The sequence below is a fragment of the Aspergillus glaucus genome, assembly GCF_001890805.1.
Source record: "Aspergillus glaucus CBS 516.65 unplaced genomic scaffold ASPGLscaffold_1, whole genome shotgun sequence".
Taxonomy (NCBI): domain Eukaryota; kingdom Fungi; phylum Ascomycota; class Eurotiomycetes; order Eurotiales; family Aspergillaceae; genus Aspergillus; species Aspergillus glaucus.
This window is the reverse complement of record NW_019170453.1, coordinates 182,181-200,207: the sequence shown is the minus strand read 5'-3', so window position 1 is coordinate 200,207 and position 18,027 is coordinate 182,181. Positions and strand designations below refer to the sequence as shown.

General features: G+C 47.6%; 5 protein-coding genes across 5 annotated transcripts; 3 read left to right on the top strand and 2 right to left on the bottom strand.

The window, feature by feature from the left end:
- The first annotated feature begins 1,822 nt into the window (after window positions 1-1,822).
- Window positions 1,823-4,693, top strand: ASPGLDRAFT_160988 (Zn(II)2Cys6 transcription factor). The gene is made up of 3 exons (XM_022542469.1): window positions 1,823-2,287; window positions 2,339-2,539; window positions 2,598-4,693. Exons 1-3 carry the CDS (start codon window positions 2,146-2,148, stop codon window positions 4,319-4,321), a joined length of 2,067 nt encoding a protein of 688 aa, XP_022405679.1. The 5' UTR covers window positions 1,823-2,145; the 3' UTR covers window positions 4,322-4,693.
- Window positions 4,694-6,349: 1,656 nt separating this feature from the next.
- On the top strand, window positions 6,350-8,192 carry ASPGLDRAFT_62614 (uncharacterized protein; the record flags this gene model as incomplete). Its single annotated transcript, XM_022548549.1, has 3 exons — window positions 6,350-7,805; window positions 7,882-7,929; window positions 7,990-8,192. 3 exons carry the CDS (start codon window positions 6,350-6,352, stop codon window positions 8,190-8,192), a joined length of 1,707 nt encoding a protein of 568 aa, XP_022405678.1.
- Window positions 8,193-9,768: 1,576 nt separating this feature from the next.
- On the top strand, window positions 9,769-11,628 carry ASPGLDRAFT_40921 (LEA domain protein). The gene is made up of 2 exons (XM_022545297.1): window positions 9,769-10,969; window positions 11,024-11,628. The coding sequence occupies exons 1-2, from the start codon at window positions 9,986-9,988 to the stop codon at window positions 11,546-11,548; spliced, it is 1,509 nt and encodes a 502-aa protein (XP_022405677.1). The 5' UTR covers window positions 9,769-9,985; the 3' UTR covers window positions 11,549-11,628.
- Window positions 11,629-11,748: 120 nt separating this feature from the next.
- Window positions 11,749-12,721, bottom strand: ASPGLDRAFT_21188 (uncharacterized protein; the record flags this gene model as incomplete). The annotated part of the gene is made up of 4 exons (XM_022543071.1): window positions 11,749-11,803; window positions 11,854-11,943; window positions 12,319-12,600; window positions 12,639-12,721. 4 exons carry the CDS (start codon window positions 12,719-12,721, stop codon window positions 11,749-11,751), a joined length of 510 nt encoding a protein of 169 aa, XP_022405676.1.
- A 449-nt stretch (window positions 12,722-13,170) lies between these two features.
- Window positions 13,171-14,098, bottom strand: ASPGLDRAFT_188961 (uncharacterized protein). The gene is made up of 2 exons (XM_022543044.1): window positions 13,382-14,098; window positions 13,171-13,328 (listed from the first exon to the last, which is right to left on the bottom strand). Exons 1-2 carry the CDS (start codon window positions 14,022-14,024, stop codon window positions 13,297-13,299), a joined length of 675 nt encoding a protein of 224 aa, XP_022405675.1. The 5' UTR covers window positions 14,025-14,098; the 3' UTR covers window positions 13,171-13,296.
- Between the last annotated feature and the right edge of the window lie 3,929 nt (window positions 14,099-18,027).

Below are 18,027 nucleotides of genomic sequence, written 5' to 3'. Positions count from 1 at the left end.
ATTTGAAACGGACCCGGAAGGCGTGCTATACGGAATAACACCCATCCATCACGAGGGGCCTCGAGTTAGCAAACATGGCTTCCAACGGTGCCTAGCTGCGGTGTTGGTAGGGATAACCAAGGCCCATTCGAACTCAAGCCAAGCCACGCTTCTATCCAACGGTCATTAATACAGACCGCAACCTCGAAACCATCTCCAATTCCTACGTCATTCTTAGCCATGACCCCAAACCAGGTACAACAGCGCCAAACCCCAACCCACATAGATAAAGATAGCAACCAATACCTCGAAGGTTCTTCCCCGCGTCTTCGAAAACCATCCACTGCATTAGCCCAGTCGGTAGGTTCCGGGCAACAAGTCATGTCCCTGGCGTGGCTTGAGCTTGATAGGCTGTTGTTTATCGATGTCAATTGCCATGTGGTGCCCGTTAGCGCCGGGAGTTGATCTGAGACGGAACTGGAGTCCTCGAGGCTGGAAATCGAGGATTCGGCGGTTGTGTTCTATTTGGGGTGTTGGCGGCTGTTTGGATACTTTGTTAGAAGGGCATGGTGTTGAGGGAGGATCACGGCCAATGGATGCTTTCCAAACCCTGCAGGTAAAGTTGCTAATTATGGACAATTGCGAGAGTTTAAGTCTATTAATGGAACAAAATTAGCGACGGAATGGACGGAACTTAGTGCAGTCAGTCAAGTCAGTCGACATTCGTATCGTATCGCATCTCATCCCGGTTAATATTCGAGTATCTACTCCGTACTCTAGCACATGTAGAAACTGCAAGGAACGATATTTGTCACTGTGATTCAACCCCCCCTTTTTTTTTTTATAGACATCGTAAATGACTCGCACGATGTACTCCGTACCTGATTACAGAGTACTTTACCCGTATTCTCCCCGGTGTAAAAATATTTTCAGTGTAGCAGAATCATGTACGACCATGCTCGAGTCAGCAAGGTACGGTGCAACATTATGCGGTGAGACTGGGAAGTAAATTTTGCAACTGACTAATTCGTCGTATTCTGACAGATAACCGGGGAAAAAAATTGAGAGGTTGAGAGACGCTAAAATGGACTGTGCTGGAGGTGCAGATTGTAGTGATGGGGGGTTTAGGGCCGTGATTGGTGGGTGGGGATGTGATAGCTGCGGGATTGTGATGTGATGGCCGGGTCAGAGATTCAGAGATTTGGTGGGATTTTCTACAATTAATTGTTCGGCTATGTTGATATTTGTCCATATGCTGGTATTTTGTTGAGTATTGTTGAGTATTGTTAAGTTTATATATTGACAAACTAGTATTGATATAGTATGAACATTGAAGACAGACGGTACTCTAGACAATGTACTTTCACAGTGTAGAGTGACAGAAAGTGATGTGACTCGAGTGCATAATATGCAAGCTAATGCAATGCACCGCAGGGTCTAATCGCATTAATTAACCGCCGATAAGAATAGTAATTCCCATTTTAGGGCCACAATGTTCCATAATTATCCTGTTTGGGCGGTTAAGTGCCTAATAACCTAACCAGATAAGGTTAGTGCACGGCCCGTCTGCATGACAGATTGAGAGACTGAACCAATCAGGGTGTAGGAATGGAAGCTTGGCGTGTCTCTTATCACAATCACATTCAGTGCTAGTGTGGTGTGTGCTTTGTTGAGTCGGTCAACAAGTGCGGGTGAAGATACTCGGAGCTACAGTGTGTGTATGGTGCTGAGAGTACAGAGTAGAGTGTATGGATGTATGAATGTATGATATCGAGAGAATCAACAGTAGTAAAGAATACTACATGTTTGCCAGTCCATGTGACAAAATCCCGCAATTGACGACAATTAATGCAGCTAAAGATAGCAAATTAACCCTCGGACTGTGATTGGCAGCACCCATGTCGATCGGCCAGGATCATCCTCACCCCGCGCGCTTGTATACAGACCAGCCTGAGAAATGAACACCACCGCAATTCTCCGATCCTCCAAAATAGAAACACTCACCATGTTGCTTTTAAAGCTTGTGTCCCCGGCTGGTCCATTCTCTTCTCTCCATTCTCAACTCACTATACACCCAACTTCATCCATTGCTCACTGCTTATTGCTTTGCTGCTGGTCAGCTAATTCGTTATTCTCTGTACTCTTAGCGACTCACTCCCATACACAATGCCTGCCACAAAAAAGAAGTCGACTCCCAAGCCGAGAGTCACCAAGAAGATTGAATCGGAATCCCCTCCGCCAAAGATTCCCTCTACTCCCATGGAGAGAACCGAAAGACAAAACAGGTTGCACAAAAGATCGCGTTCTGGTAAGTCAGAAAACAATTGTGTCTGCTCAAAGGCGCGGTGCTGACCTACAGGCTGCTTCACATGTCGTCTGCGCCGGAAGAAATGCGATGAGAAACATCCCTCCTGCAGTGCCTGCAACAACCTCCGCGTCCAATGCGAATACAAGCGCCCGATTTGGTGGGGGAATCCTGAGCACCGGAGACGCCAAAAGGAGGAGATCAAGAACAAGATCAAGCAGACAAAGATGAGCGAGCGGAATGCTAGTGTGACAGGTAGCTCTTTGCTCTGGGTCGCTTTGTGGGAGCTCAAGCTAATGACAAGCATCTATAGATCCGCTTATTCGTCGCAACCTAGTCGCTTCGCCTGTCACTCCCCCGGAATACGAGTTTAGCTATCCTATCATGTCGGAACAATACGACCTCTTTGGCCCCTCGCAGATGCCTGTCGCTACGATGGACCCTGTCGCATATGGTCCCTACGGCCCCTACGAGATTGATGTCAAGACGGAGCGACAAACATACATCAACGACGTCCCATTGCGCCACGACTCGTCGATATCCACATTCAGCTCATTTGCTCCTCCTCAGATTGATGCGCCACTTCCGACATTCCCTGGGGATGAATGGATCGAGGATGATTGCTTTACTCAAATCCCAACCCTTGAGGGTATCGACCCGGCTTTGTGCGACACGGACACGGCTGGGAGCTACACAACCATGCAGAGTAACATTCCCGTGAGCGACCAGGACCGACCGCTTTTGGACCACTTTATCCACAATGTTCTACGTTTGATCTTCCCTGTCCTCGAGGCGCATCAGCAGGGACACCCTCGCGCGCAGACCATCCTCCGTGCCCTAGAGACAAACAAGTGCTACCTTCACTGCTGTCTCAGTGTAGCTGCCATCCATCTCAAGACCACAGTAGGAATTACTGGAGAGCAGATCGACCACGAAATTATGCGCCACCGCTACGAAGCCGTCTCCCAACTCTGCCAGGCCCTAGGCCAAGACGTCGACCACGAGGAAATCCTCGACGCAACTCTCGCCATGATCTTCTTCCACTGCTCCGTCGGACCCGCAGACGACTACCTCCCTGACATCCCCTGGTCCGATCACTTCCAAGCAGCCTCGAACCTGGTCAACCGTCTCGGTCTGCCAACAGAGATGCTCAGCGCCGGCAGCCCCTACATGCCCTCTCCCCCATTCAGCATGACTCTCGCTGCGTGGATCGACATCCTCGGCTCGACCATGCAAGGAACAACCCCCCAATTCGCCCACACCTACCGCTCCAAGCACCTCAGCGGCTCTTCCTCCGGCCTCCGCGAGCTCATGGGCTGCGACGACCGCGTCATGTACCTGATCTCCGAAATCGCTTGTCTCGACGCCCTCAAAGCCTCCGGCCGCATCGACTCCATGGCTGTCTGCTCGCACGTCTCCGCGCTCGGCCAACAGCTCGAATTCACCGAACCTGCTGATCAAAACCTCGAGCCCCTTTACTCCCCGACCACGGGCGCCATCCGCCCAGACGTCCTGACAAAGAACATGACCCGCCTCTTCCGCATCGCCGCCCGCATCTACCTCTGCAGTCTCGTCCCAGGCTTCGACCGCAACCAGCCCAGCACCGTCAACTTGGTCTCCGCATTTATCGATGCACTAAACTACATCCCCACGGGACCAACCGGCTACGACCGCTCGCTCGTCTGGCCTTTGCTTATTACCGGCTCGTTCTCGTCGCAGGGAAGCGAATTCCGCACCATTCTCGCGCAGCGCGCAGCTTCGTTGGGCGAGCACGCAGAACTCGGCAGCTTCGGTCGCATGTACCGTCTACTGCAGGAGGTCTGGCGCCAAGCAGACGAACTCGAGGACCCAGTCTACATGCCCGAGGAGATGTACTCGAATCTGTCTGAGGGCTCTGGTTCGGGCTCTGCGAGCCCCGTGGCGAAACTGGAGCGTTCTGTCTCGCCGGAGCACGCGCCTTTGATGGCTGTACCAAAGCAGACAGTTAGCTTCAGGGATGTTATGCAGCGGAATGGATGGCAATACTTGCTCATTTAAACCACCAATTATGGCATGTGGCATGTGGCATGGGTTAATTCGGACGGAGTTCACGGTACCGGCGTTGGAAAAGCGATTCTACATTTTCATTTTCCTTTGGTCTCTGCTTATGCATGAGCATAGCATTTTATCTTTTTACTTTTACTTTTCTGCAGGACAGGAAAGACAATTCGCGCATACCCATTTTGTTATACTTGCGGAGGAGTCATGGTGTTTGATGTGATGTTTTGATTACGATGATGATTTTATCTTGTTCGATGGCTTTTGATAACCCATATGCATGTTCTAGTTTATGATTGTTAGGTAGAGGTAGAGGTAGAGGTAGAGGTAGAGGTAGAAGTAGTGGAAGTGGAATGGATATTGATTCCGTCTAGTTCTTTTTGGTTGGTTTGCAACCGTACTACGATAAAAGTATCAACATCGGCAAGCATTATCCCGTTGAAAGTAACAAAGCAAATTAAACACTCTAGTGGTCCGTATACGTACATAGGAGTAGATCTTCATTTCAAGGTCCGGTTTAGTAGAGCTATTCAGGCTCTCCTATGTTCCCTCCCCCCCGTGATAATCGTTGATTATCCACAGTATTAAATGTTCTCAACATAGCTTGATATCACATCACATCACATCCCTTATAGCTCCGTCAGTTGATTTCAATTCCAGCAGACCCCATCAACCGTCTGGTTCTTATCTGATTCTCGGTATGAATAAATCGCGCGATAACCAACGAGTCTAAATCACTCGGATCTGAGGAGGTTATCATCCTAGTTTCCATCGACACTGGTCTTGAAAAAACAAAAATCAAAACAAATAATACAAGCAGGCGCATTTACCCTGTGCAGACCAAGTTGGACAGACAAAAAAGCTGTCATTTTGATTAGTTTTTTGGGATAACCGTTTAAACTCCAAGTGGCCCAGAATCCACTTGACATCGGTTCACGGAGACCAAGTCCCACTTTCCTGCATAGTATACCGTAAAAGGTATAGCAGGAAACAAGCAACCATGATGGCAAAGACGTAACCAGATGAATTGATCATTTGGCTCACCAAAGAGCTTTCCGAGTAGTGCTGTCTATTCAGGTCCATTTGTGATGACCCAGGGTACCGGAAAGATAATGGTAAAGTGCGTATCGTTTCCACTTGTCGGTAGAAGAACATCAACGCTGGGGATGGCCCGGTCACCCATACTGGGTGAAAGTTATACGCCTGGAGACCAGGGCTGTGAGATGCGCCTCGCATGGGTGTTCGTATCACTGTGCGTCAAGTTGCAATATCGGACAGTTCATAACGAGAGTCTAATAAAGTGCAGTACCAGTCGATGTACTATTTATGCATTGGACACAAACTTCTATACATAACGCGGGAGCGGATTATTTTTCGGCTTGCATGTGTAGCTCTGCGGATGCACGTTCGAAACCCATCGAACTAGAACTGATGGCTTTCAGACTCCCGAGGTATGCGCTGTTTGCTAAAGTTATGTTAGCTTCATTGAGTATAGATACATATGGTGATCTTCGGTTGGGAAGACATCTTTCATCAAAAGGCTTTAATGCATGATGTCAATACGGAAGGCTTCTATGCTTGCATCCAGGCCTCGCTACTGACCGTTAGGGAAAGCCTTGGGCAGACAAGAGCCATTGTTATCTGTCCGTCGATCTATATCCTGCTATTCCGTGTAATATAACCGACTTTAGCCGGTACAATTTGGTTCCCGGATGACGCCTCAAAAGATTTCCAGCACTTGGATTCGCTGACAAGATGATGAAGCGCGGCGTTCGTTTGGTCAAGCACCAATTATGGTATAGGATCGAGATTGCCCACTGAATGACGGCAGGTTACATCATTGAGACCAATGCTGGGGTTCTTGTATCTCATCCATGGATCGGCTTCCACAAAACCCGGTCAAGTGCCACTTCCTACACACCGAAAAGGCTACAGGGAATCAGGGATCATTTCCCTTTCCCTTTCCCTGAATACAATTTTTTATCAATATTCCAATGGAGAGAAAAAATGGACAATAACAATAATGACATGCTTCAACCTTCCGAGACCGTCCGACACTCGCGGACTCTATCAGAAAACCTCACCGACCCCCTTCCTATCAGCCACCGTCACCGTTCCTTCTCTGTCTCTTTAGACGACGAGAAACCACCAGAGTATCATATTCCAGTCGCTGGGAGAGCATCACTAGGCCAGCCGGAATCCCGTGGTCAGGTAGTTCTTACCGAATACGATTGTTATGATGAGTTGGGCTTTTGTTTCCCTACTTGGAGAAAATGGATGATCATAAGTGTCATTTTTCTTGTTCAGGTTTCAATGAATTTCAACACCAGTCTATATTCAAATGCTATCAATGGTATTTCACAGGAATTTGGTGTCAGTCTGCAAGCTGCGCGGTGTGGTGCCATGGTCTACCTAGTTACTTACGCCTTTGGTTGTGAGCTGTGGGCTCCCTGGAGCGAGGAACTGGGACGCAAACCTATCCTGCAACTCAGCATGTTCCTTACCAACATTTGGCAATTACCTGTTGCCCTTGCACCAAATTTTGCCACTATCATGGTTGGCCGAGCCTTTGGTGGTCTCAGTTTGGCTGGTGGCTCTGTCACATTAGGAATGATAGCAGACTTGTGGGAGTCAGATGATCAACAGTATGCAGTTGCCTGTGTGGTGTTTTCATCGGTGGGTGGCTCGGTTCTTGGGCCTTTGATAGGAGGTTTCATTCAGGCCTTCCTGCCATGGCCCTGGGCCATGTGGATCCAACTCATCTTTGGCGGATTTGCGCAGATTATCCATTTGCTACTTGTCCCCGAGACTAGGACCTCTATCATGATTGATAACATTGCCAAGAGAAGACGCAAAGAGGACGGCATCTCGAACGTTTGTGGACCCAATGAAGTCCTGCCTTGGAAAGAGCGCTTTTCCGCGAGAAAGATTCTCACCACCTGGATTCGTCCTTTCAAGATGCTGCTGACAGAGCCGATTGTGTTGACTCTGTCCTTACTAAGTGGCTTCAGTGACGCACTGATATTCATGTTCATTCAATCCTTTGGTATGGTCTATGCGCAGTGGGGGTTTAGCACTGTCGCTGTGGGCCTTTCCTTTATCCCCATTCTAGTGGGCTATATCATTGCCTGGCTTAGCATGTTTCCTGTTATCCACAGGACAAGCAAGAAGCGGAAATTAAATCCCAATGATGAGCATGCACAATATGAGTCGCGACTCTGGTGGCTGCTCTACACCGCACCGTGCCTTCCTATTGGCTTGATTGGATTTGCATGGACCAGTTTGGGTCCCCCAGTTCACTGGATGGGCACTATGGTGTTCGCAGCCATTGTTGGCGTCGCCAACTATACTATCTACATGACTACCATCGATTACATGGTCTGCGCTTATGGTCCTTATTCTGCTTCAGCAACAGGTGGGAATGGTTTCTCCAGAGACATACTTGCAGGTGTCCTTACTGTGCCCGCCACGCCATTCTTTAGCAGTACGGTGACCACCCTTTTTCTTCCCTCTTATTCCGAATTGCCACATTTAGGGACAGGACTGACCGGAGATATCAGATATCGGTGCCCCTAATCGTAATCTCGAGTATGCTTCTACCATTCTCTGCATGTCCCTCCGCTGTTGTCAAATTTTAACATCCGTCATCAACTTCTAACTTGTTGAAGCTTGTATCTCCGTTCTTCTCGTGATTTCCGCCTATGTGGTCTATTGGAAAGGGCCGATACTTCGAAAAAACTCGCCATTTGCCCAGCAATTGTCCAGTGCCCGGAAGGAAGACGCCAGCCGTCGCGCTTCTATGACCTATAGTGGACGGGGGACACAGTCCCGCAAGAACAGCGGTTATTCAAGGACAGGAATGACAACATGAGACTGAGGGTAAAAGTCTTCCCGTCGACACAATTCCCTTATCCTTACCGGTCGTGCCACCTTACAGCCATGGCCTGCCAAACACATCTACCTCGAGCATGAGTTCAGTTGAAACATATAAGACTATATCATGTGTGGAAGTTGGACTGGGCGTTTAAAAAAAAAAAAAAAAAAAAAAAAAAAAAAAAAAAAATCTGAATACTTTAGAGGGATTACAACAAATTGTCACTGTTTTTTCTTATCACTTTTCTCAGTTTGATTCTTATTCACTGCCTTTTTACTTCTTTCAATGCTTTCATTGTTTTCACTATTTTTGGCCTATTCACTAACTGATTTAAAGAGGTTTCTTTTCTTGGTTTTCACCATCCTGCAGGCTTTCCAGCCATCCATATGTCAGCCTTTGATGTCCTAACTAGGGCTTCATAGGCACTACCCCATCTTGTTACTTATTTTTGGCCATCTCTGAATGAGAGCTTCCCATGTGACTTGTGACAGAGAAAATCCCATGTATATGTCACGGCTCGATAACTAAGTAGATAATAACGAAATGATATTCCTATCTAGACTAGGTAGTAACCTCTCGACGAGAATATCGAATCTGGAGAAGAAGAAGAAGAAGAAGAAGAAGAAGAAGAAAGGAAATTGTCTGGCAAGACAAAAAGGAAAACTATCTACTCATCATGTGATCACGTGTAACAGGGCTTCAATTGTCATTTGCTCATATTGCCCCGTTTGCCATTATCGGCAGTTGGTCATTAGCCGTTGACCGTCACATGATCGATAGTTTCCTCAATCAGAGTTCTTCCTCTATTCACTCCGAATAGTACCCAAGACATCCTACCGAGCATAGTAGTTGACAGTTTAGCATCATCTACAAGAACAAATGTAAACTCTATAATCAGAGATAATCTTAATCCCAAAATATCTATTATTTGTATATAGACTATTAATAATAAAAGATATAATTGTCTAACTACTATAACCCCCTGAAACAAGTTCAGAACTTCAGCACATCATAGCCCCAACACCAACTTCATCATTCAATCCAACTAATCCAATCCAATCCATCCAATCCAATATAACATAACAAAAATTGACGCAAGCGCACCCTCTCAACTCAACAAGTGGACCCATAACTTCATAACGGGCCCTGGGAAAGGCAGCTTAATTTATCGAGTGGCCACGCCCGTTGTCATGATTGGTACTCTGCCCTCCAATCATCCCACAAGACCCGATGAGATGATGCCAATCCTACATGTTCTGTACCATGGGGAGATCTAGGGTCTCCTTGAATTACTATTATTATTATCCAATGTGTGGAACATGTGTGATTTGATTACGGGCCTACGGCTGTAGCTTGTGTGGTTTTTGACGTCAGTGGGTTCCTTTTTTTTTTTTTTTTTTTTTTTTTTTTCTGTGGCGTTGTATCAAATCAAGATGAGATGGGATTGTGATGATGGTATGGTATGACATCGATGGTAAATACCTACAGTTGTTGGAGTTGACGACTGGTATTTATATCGGGCTAATGCTGGGTGATGTTCTGTTCTTCAATGATATTTCTTTCTAAGTTATATCTTACTTTATCATACTTTATTATACTATACTATCTTAGTATACTCATCTACTCTATATTCAATTAACCTACCTATACATTATAACAACTTATTATACTGTACGACTTACGCCTAATGACATCAACATAGGATACTCTCACGCAATCTTCTACGACCTTCCATCTATCGAACCAATCTCAATCTTAATCTCAATCCCATCAAAACCAACCCCACCAAGATGTCCGCCAATATCACCCCCGACTCCAAGAAACCCAAACCCCTCGACGACCAGGAACAGCGCGACCTACCCTCCGCCGTGCCTGAGGACAGCCAAGCCCAACCCCAGGATCAGGCCCAGGCACACAGGTCCGATGAAGACGGTGACATCATCGATAAGTTCGGCAGCGTCAAGGGTCACGCCGAGCCGTACGAGCCTCCTGAGGAGGAGAAGGTTGAGACCGATCTCTCCATCCTGGATGGCAAGACGGTCAACAAAGTCGGCAATGTCGTCGACGCCCAGGGTAACGTCTTCGGGCGTATTGTCTCCGGCGATGGCCGACTGGCCGGTCGCAAGGTCGACAGCCAGGGCCAGATCTGGGGTGACAAGGGCCAGATCATCGGCAAGGCGGAGCTGATCCCCGATGCTGAGCAGGAGAAGCCTGAGGGTCCCTTCTATGGCTTTGAGACTGTCGTCGTTGGCAAGGATGGCGTGGTGACCGATGCCACGGGCAGCATCATTGGCCGTGTCATTGAAGGCGATGCCCTGCGCTTGCTTGGTCGCCAGGTTGATGAAGATGGCGACATCCTTGACAAGAACGGTAACACAATTGGCCGTGCGGAGCGTTGGCAGCCCGAGGAGAAGAAGCGCAACGTCAATCCCATGGCTGGTCGCAAGGTCACCCGCGAGGGAGAAGTGCGCGATGTCGATGGAAACCTCATCGGCAAGCTGACCTCCGGTAATCTGCCCACACTCATCGGAAAAGAAATCGACGACAATGGCAACGTCGTGGACAACGACGACAACAGGCTGGGCGAATGTACACTGATCGAGAACATCCCCGAGCCTGAGCCTGAGCCTGAGCCTGAAGTGCCCGGTCCATCCCCAGAGGAACTGCAGAAGCAGAAGGAGGAAGAAGAGGACCGCCAGCTGGCGAAGAAGATGAGTGCCATCGTCGGTCAGACGCTGGATCGTCTCCGCCCCATCTGCAAGACGATCTCTGAGGCAAGTCCCACCAGTCCACAAATTCATGCAAGGACTCAACTAACACCATCTCAGCACGTCGAACGCGCAGACCGCACTCCCAAGGAAGAACTCGATGAAGAAGGGCTCGTCAAACAAGTCAAGCCCCTCCTTGAAGAAGGCGGCAACATCCTTCAAGAAAGCAACGGGGCAGTCCGCGCCCTCGACCCGGACGGCCACGTCGCGGCCAACGCCAAAGCCCGCGCCGCCTCCCATGAGGCATCGAAGGAGGAACATGCGCTGGCGGAGCAGCTGAAGGAGCTGTCCGAAACGGTCTGCACGACGATTGACAACGCGAAGAAGCGCATCGCGGACATGCCTCACGCGAAGAAAGAGCTCAACCCGCTGTGGGCGCTGCTCACGGAGCCGCTAGGTCAGATCATTGCGGCGGTGGGCTTGTTGCTGACTGGTGTGTTGGGACTGGTTGGTCGTCTGTTAGATGGACTCGGACTGGGTGGTCTTGTGAATAGCCTGTTGGGTGGATTGGGGCTTGATAAGTTGCTGGGAAGTCTGGGACTCGGGTCGGTGACTGGTGCGCTTGGACTGGGTGGGGAGAAATAAGGGATGATCCAGACGCAATTGATCTTCAACGGAGAAGAGTCCCAGCTTATAATCCAATATAATGCCTTCATCTAGACGTTCTCATCTAAAATAACTACATATAAACAGAGCTGATTCTGATGTCGCTGTAGTTTATGAATTTGGGGGAGGGGTGGCATATTTCTATACGCCCTCAAGCCAATTAATACACTCCGCCAGATTTATCCAGTATCGGAACTAAGGATGGCGTTCTGACCCGCACAGGGCATTGCATATCTGCGTACAGCATGAGTAAACTCATATCGTGAAAGAGAAAACCAACATACCTAGTGAAAAACTTGTTCCTACCGGATGAGAACCGATCCTTAACACTGGTATAGCAGATACCGTCACGACCGTAGTCTCCAGAGTATTCACTGTCAGTAATGTCGCCTTGACTAGTCTAGGAGTCGATTCTCATCGTGAAGCTATTATTCAAAGTATGTTGTTAGCCAATCCCTTCTATATGAGAAGTTTTTAAATCAAGGATACTCACTTTCCTCGAGAGAACCCAAGACAAGGACAGCAAAGACCCTCAGAATCGCACTTCAAGGCGTCGTCCCGCAAATCATCACTAATAGTCCTTAACTGGACGGTGTAGTCCTCGATTCCAAACATCCGAGAAAGACGCAATGGGAGGGTCGGCATCGAGGTTCACCCAGTTGAGGTTAGTAGTAGGCCTTCCAAATCGGGTTAGCGTTTGCCACAACGTGAACTCCTCTTCTTCTCTCCACTAGCCTTAGTTAGTTTACCAATCAACAATCTTCGTCTGCCTTCTTTCCTTGATACACCCAAGCGCAGTCCCAATTGTCATGGGTTGTAGTAGAGGCATCACTACCATCGGCGGCACCATTGATCTCCATATGGCAGCTCCTACCTCCCTGGTTGCGAAGATAGATGGTGCGGTAGTTGTTGGAGTCGTTCCAGGGAGCATCGTCTTCACTGGAGTTAAACCAGCGGCTTCGACGAATGCGTACACACCCAGACTCAGAATGACAGGAGACCGACCGTCTTCTGAATGTTGCTGACCTGGTCTGGGGTGTCGAAACAAAGGGCCGTCATGTTGACGGACCGCTGCTCAGCAGCTATGGGGGTTCCAATGACACCCATGGCGTAAGACGCCAGGAGGGTGAGCGGGAGGGTGCTGGTCTTCATGATAATTAGGATCAGAAGATTGGTGCTTTCTTTCTGTTTTTGATGTCGACGATAGTCTTGGGAATCCACAGCGCTTAAATCTCTGCTCCCCCGTCTCGCCCCCAACCGTCTCTGGGGAGAAACTGCAAGAATATGTGAATCCGAATGACGCGGGGGATCTTTTACACTGACCGGGGAAGTGTTGCTAAAGTAGATCACCCAATGCAAGCTTACAATCGCTGGGCGGTACAGAGTGGGTGGTAAATACAGATTGGGTGGTAGGTATAGACTAGGGAGTAGGAACAGACTGACCAGGTATTGTAGTGGTGTGCCCGGGGATACCATCGGAAGTACGTTATGTCGTCTCCAGTCTGGCCCCGTACATCCTACCTTCGCAGGAGATAGCTACGATCAATCAATCAACAACGCACTATGGTATGACCGGGCAGTCAGATTCCAGCAGCTCTTTAGCATATGATGCTGCTGCCATGGCAGCATATCCTTGCCACTGCTTGCTCTTGTGGGAATCAGCTTAATCGCAGATGCCACGGATTACAATGCAGGGAATGTCCAACATCAACCCAGTTGCCTCCATTTCAAAACACAGTGCCCCGGTCTTCAAACGAATCTGCTCCCTTGTCAATCCATCTTTGATAACAGAATTTCCAGACGCAATAATACCATAATGTGCTTTCGGATCATTATCCTCGCGTTCAGCCCTACTCTCCTCCTGCCCAGCCAGACATATATCACAGTTGTTCCCAGGAGCAGGATGTTCATGCTTGGTTTTGAATAATCGATCGCTTTGCGGACTAGGTCGACCAAAGTTTTTCTGGGTCCGTGGAGTCCTCCCAATCGCATTTTGGAGGTATTCGGGGTAACGGGGGTCATCAGTCAGCCCGGCAGCCCTCATGGTGTTGACTGCTGTCAATAATGATCTGGGAGGACTGTCCAAAGCACCAGTTCGACGAAACTCACCACTTTCATTGACCTTCCCTATATTATATTGAATCACGCTTCCGCAAGTATCCGCTGGGCAGCTGATCACAATATCGCCAAGTTGTATATAATGGTCAGCGGACGAAATCCCTCTAACATCGACCATCAACCCGATCCGTAGCGATTTTGAAAATGTACGGATCATATGATTTGCCACTATTGTAGCTGCACAGGTTCCGTATTGTCCTCCAGGCAGGCAGGCGATCACGATGTTGTGTTTTCCTATTCGGCCCAAGGTACAGGTGTTTGGATCGGTCGTATGTTCAAGGAACATCCGCAATAAATCCGCGCTCAATAGATGGTGATGCATGGATATATATGACATACTACTAATCACTATACATCCATCAATATATTAGCCTAGTAGGGACCACTATGTTGCTTGATATATATATGAATGACAAATGCATGGCATTTAAAAGATAGCTGGGGGGCATCTGGGGGACATCTGCACTACATACGCGGTGTGACATGGTTCAAATTGCCGCTGCATTCCAAGGACAACGGCGGTACCACCACGGCACTCCGGCTGTGTTTGGGATGCGACACATTTTTGTTGATGCTCCTCTAGGAATTACCCCGGTCCAAGTAGCCTAATTCCATCGCGAGCAATGATATCAGATCCTGCCTGCTTACTTGCAAGATGGAATTCTCCAAGGAAGAAACAAAGTCTGCGCTGGTAATGGACAATGCAACTTCCCATCAAACAGAGTGAATAAAGCAGATGCGTACTGATGCAGGGGTGAAGCTAATGTACTTGCCTCCATATTCCCCAGATCTTAATCCAACCGAGGAGTTTTTTCGCAGAACTTAAGGAGTTCATCCGATGAAATTGGAGCGAATATTAGTCTAACCCAGAGCAAGGTTTTGGTAACTTTCTAGACTGGTGTATTGATGTTGTAGGAGCTAGAGAACAGAGTGCAAGAGGCCATTTTAGGCATGCAGGTGTGGCCATTCAGGAGATTTGATGTGGGTGCCTTTATTTATAGATTCCTCGTTTAGATAGCCCCATAGACCACTATATACCCTATAGAAAAAGAGCTCGTCGTGCAGTTGAAGACCCTATAGCATGGAAATTCAGATGTGTTGTTTCACGCAGGGGCGACAGCGGTGAAAAAGAGATAGGTAATTTCTGGATGAAAGCTACTCTTCAAGGACGCTGTTTTGTAGATTCAGACAGTACATTTACATGTTCAACGGCCTTCTTGGAACAAAAGTATGGGATATTCTTCGTCTCATACAAGTCCTTGTGCTGGGCCTTGATAATGTCGGAACCCTAAATTTCATTCAATAGTTTTGCTATACTTGTCACGGGCTCGAAAACTAGTAGATAAAACAAATGATATCGATATCTAGACTAGGTAGCCTATCGACGAGAATATCGAATCTGGAGAGGAAGAAGAAGAAAGGAAACCGCCTGGAAAGACAAAGGAAAACTATCTACTCATCGTGTAATTACGTGCAGAAGGGCTAGAGCTCGCCGTTTGCTCATATTGCTCCATTGGTGGTGTTTGTCAGCATCGGCAGTTGGCCATTAGTTAGCCGTTGACCGTGACAGGAGTCTTGATGAAATCGATATCGATATCGCTGCATAGCTCGACATCCTTGGATCCTCTCGCACTCATTGTAAATTGATACCTCGTCGAGGGTTCCTGTCGTTGTTGGATCAGAGACGAGAAGGAAAGGACGGCGAAGGGAGGGTGGCCCTTCTAAGGATGGGAATGTTTGTCGGATCGCGGTGGTCCCAAAGGAATGATCCGGTAAACAGAGGTAAACGGGACGGATCTCATATAGATCTTTGCAAAAGTGGCTTCCCCTGCACACAGTCAAAAGATTCTTTCGGCTCAGGTGATGCTGATGTACATCTAGTCAATTAAAAATCAGGGCAATACAAGGTCCCGAAACCAAAAATTTATAGTGTAATGATTGTGCAATTGTGATTTTCTGGCTTCTTCTGTTTTTCATGTGTAGAAGGCTTTCCATAGTATTAGAAACAAATTGGGATTGTTTTTTCTGCTTCGGGATATACAATAACAGCAAAAAGAAAAAGTGTGTTGTGATCTAGGGCTCAGGACAGTTGCGCTACCAGTACATAGAGTGTGTTGCGTTAGCTCACGAAGCTGGAAGCCCCAATATTCAATACCCATCAATCTTCCATGTCAAGCTAATGATTGGAAACAACTCCCACTTTGGATGGAAATATGCATTTCCTTGCTGTAGGCAGCAAAAGACCAAGCCCGCCCCCCAATGACCCATTGAATTATTTACCGTTCATGCTTACGTCTAATAATATACGCATGAGAATTATTACAATATCAAAGTTGCTGTAGCATCGCCATAGTCCAGTACTTGCCCTGTTTTCCCATCAGCTCGCGATGCGTCCTGGTCTCTATAATACACCAATGATCAAAAATATGAAACTCTTCAGCGTTGACAATGGTGTTCAAGCAGTAGGAAATGACGATAGTCGTTCGCCCTTCCATCGCGGTCTGTAGTGCACCCTGGACCAACTTCTCGGAGACAACGTCCAGGGCGGAGGTGACCTCATCGAGTAGACTGGATAGCAGGCAACTTGGACTGGATGGATCAAACTGGAGCGGTTCCGGTAGCGCCACCTCTTGTTTGGCTCAGGTCAAGAAATCGGACTTGATTGGTACTCACGGATAGTTTCTGGCCGCAGACTTTGAGACGGGTGTCATCCTCATTGGGGTTCTCAGCTCATGCTAATCCTTCCAGTACGGATAGGTTTTGGCCTTGGCTTTGACTGCAATGATCTTATCCATAGTAAGGACGTGGGAACATAAAGATGGATATGCGGGGTGTTTTTTACATTAATTCGAGTGTTTCCTATGACTATAGTGGTAGCTTATCTAAAACAAAGCGCTCGCATCAATATGACAATGGCTATAAATCAGTCCCTGAAGACCGGAGATTCAACCCATGAATATGGCTCTCAGTCATAGATGTAGGCCTCTTGTTCCTTCTTAGTCTGATACAGCACCAAAAAATCCAGCTCTTGAATTTTCAACTGAATGTCCTTTTCCATTGACTCAAAGCAAAATCCAACAATAATCTTTTTGAGATTGGGAACTAACTCCTTGTAGACATCCCCAACCCTTTTTAAATGAGAAATAATCCATGTATTGGTTTACAAGATCATTAAGTGCTCTATTAATGCTGGAAGCATATTCACCAATCCCAGCTTATCTTTGTTGGCATGAGGATTCATCGGATATGTCTCCTTCACCACTGATTATAGACGCAATAGCCCCAAGGGACCGATATTTCGCAAAAACTCGCCGTTTGCCCAGTAATTGTCCAGTTCCCGGAAGGAAGACGCCAGCCGTCGCGCTTCTATGACTTATAGTGGACGGGGACACAGTCCCGCAAGAACAGCGGTTATTCAAGGACAGGAATAACAACATGAGACTGAGGGTAAAAGTCTTCCCGTCGACACAATTCCCTTATCCTTACCAGTCAAGCCACTTTACAGCCATGGCCTGCCAAACACATCTACCTCGAGCATGAGTTCAGTTGAGATTGAATTCTTATCTAAACTATTATAGCTATCGACGAGAATATCGAATCTGGGAAAGAAGAAGAAACGGAAATCTATCTGGGCAATGAACGGTCTTTATAGACATTTTTATGGTGCGGCTTAAGCCCTTGTTTGTCCGTATTGCTTGTATGGCATCGTTTGATATGTTGGTGCTGTTTGTCTGGCGTTAAGCCGTTGAGCCGTCACATTGTTTGGATCAGTGGATTCTGATTAGACAGTGTCACGGAATCATCCAGGATAATGGAATTTCGTCTCATTAGTTCCACCTAGTCAGCTATCGACGAGAATAATCAACATGAGGAGGGAAGAAGAGAAGGAAAGATGCCGCAAGTTCTGTAACGGTCTCGAGCAATATGAATCTATTGGTAGACTATCTGACGAAATTCTAACATAAGGAGGGAAAGGAAAGAGGCAGGCCTGCCGGCGACGAGCTATTTAGTGTGTGCGAGGGGTTTAAGCGATGCTCAGTGAATGTTCTACGCCAAACAGGCCAAAGTAATCAAACATGCCATACATCTCGCGAGTGTCCATGCTCCGTGACAAGTTCTGACATGGCTCATATCCCCGCTTCCAGGCACGTGAGGAAGCATGCACATGACCAGGTCGTCACAGACAGTTTGTCATCCAAATCAGCACGATACATTGAGAAATCACACTTAGGTGGATTCCAAGTGTGTCACGGAGCTCAGCCAGGATAATGGAACATCAACTCATATGCTCTACCTAGGTAGCTATCGACGAGAATAATCAACATGAGGAAAGAAGAAGA

What these genes read in the sequence shown, in the direction of transcription:
- ASPGLDRAFT_160988 (XM_022542469.1), top strand. Translation starts at nt 2,146, where the DNA reads ATGCCTGCCACAAAAAAGAAGTCGACTCCCAAGCCGAGAGTCACCAAG. An exon ending in GCACAAAAGATCGCGTTCTG is followed by an intron (nt 2,288 to 2,338) that starts GTAAGTCAGAAA and finishes GCTGACCTACAG; the next exon opens with GCTGCTTCACATGTCGTCTG. An exon ending in GCGGAATGCTAGTGTGACAG is followed by an intron (nt 2,540 to 2,597) that starts GTAGCTCTTTGC and finishes AAGCATCTATAG; the next exon opens with ATCCGCTTATTCGTCGCAAC.
- ASPGLDRAFT_40921 (XM_022545297.1), top strand. Translation starts at nt 9,986, where the DNA reads ATGTCCGCCAATATCACCCCCGACTCCAAGAAACCCAAACCCCTCGAC. An exon ending in TCTGCAAGACGATCTCTGAG is followed by an intron (nt 10,970 to 11,023) that starts GCAAGTCCCACC and finishes ACACCATCTCAG; the next exon opens with CACGTCGAACGCGCAGACCG.
- ASPGLDRAFT_188961 (XM_022543044.1), bottom strand. Translation starts at nt 14,024, where the DNA reads ATGTCATATATATCCATGCATCACCATCTATTGAGCGCGGATTTATTG. An exon ending in TGATCCGAAAGCACATTATG is followed by an intron (nt 13,329 to 13,381) that starts GTATTATTGCGT and finishes ACAAGGGAGCAG; the next exon opens with ATTCGTTTGAAGACCGGGGC.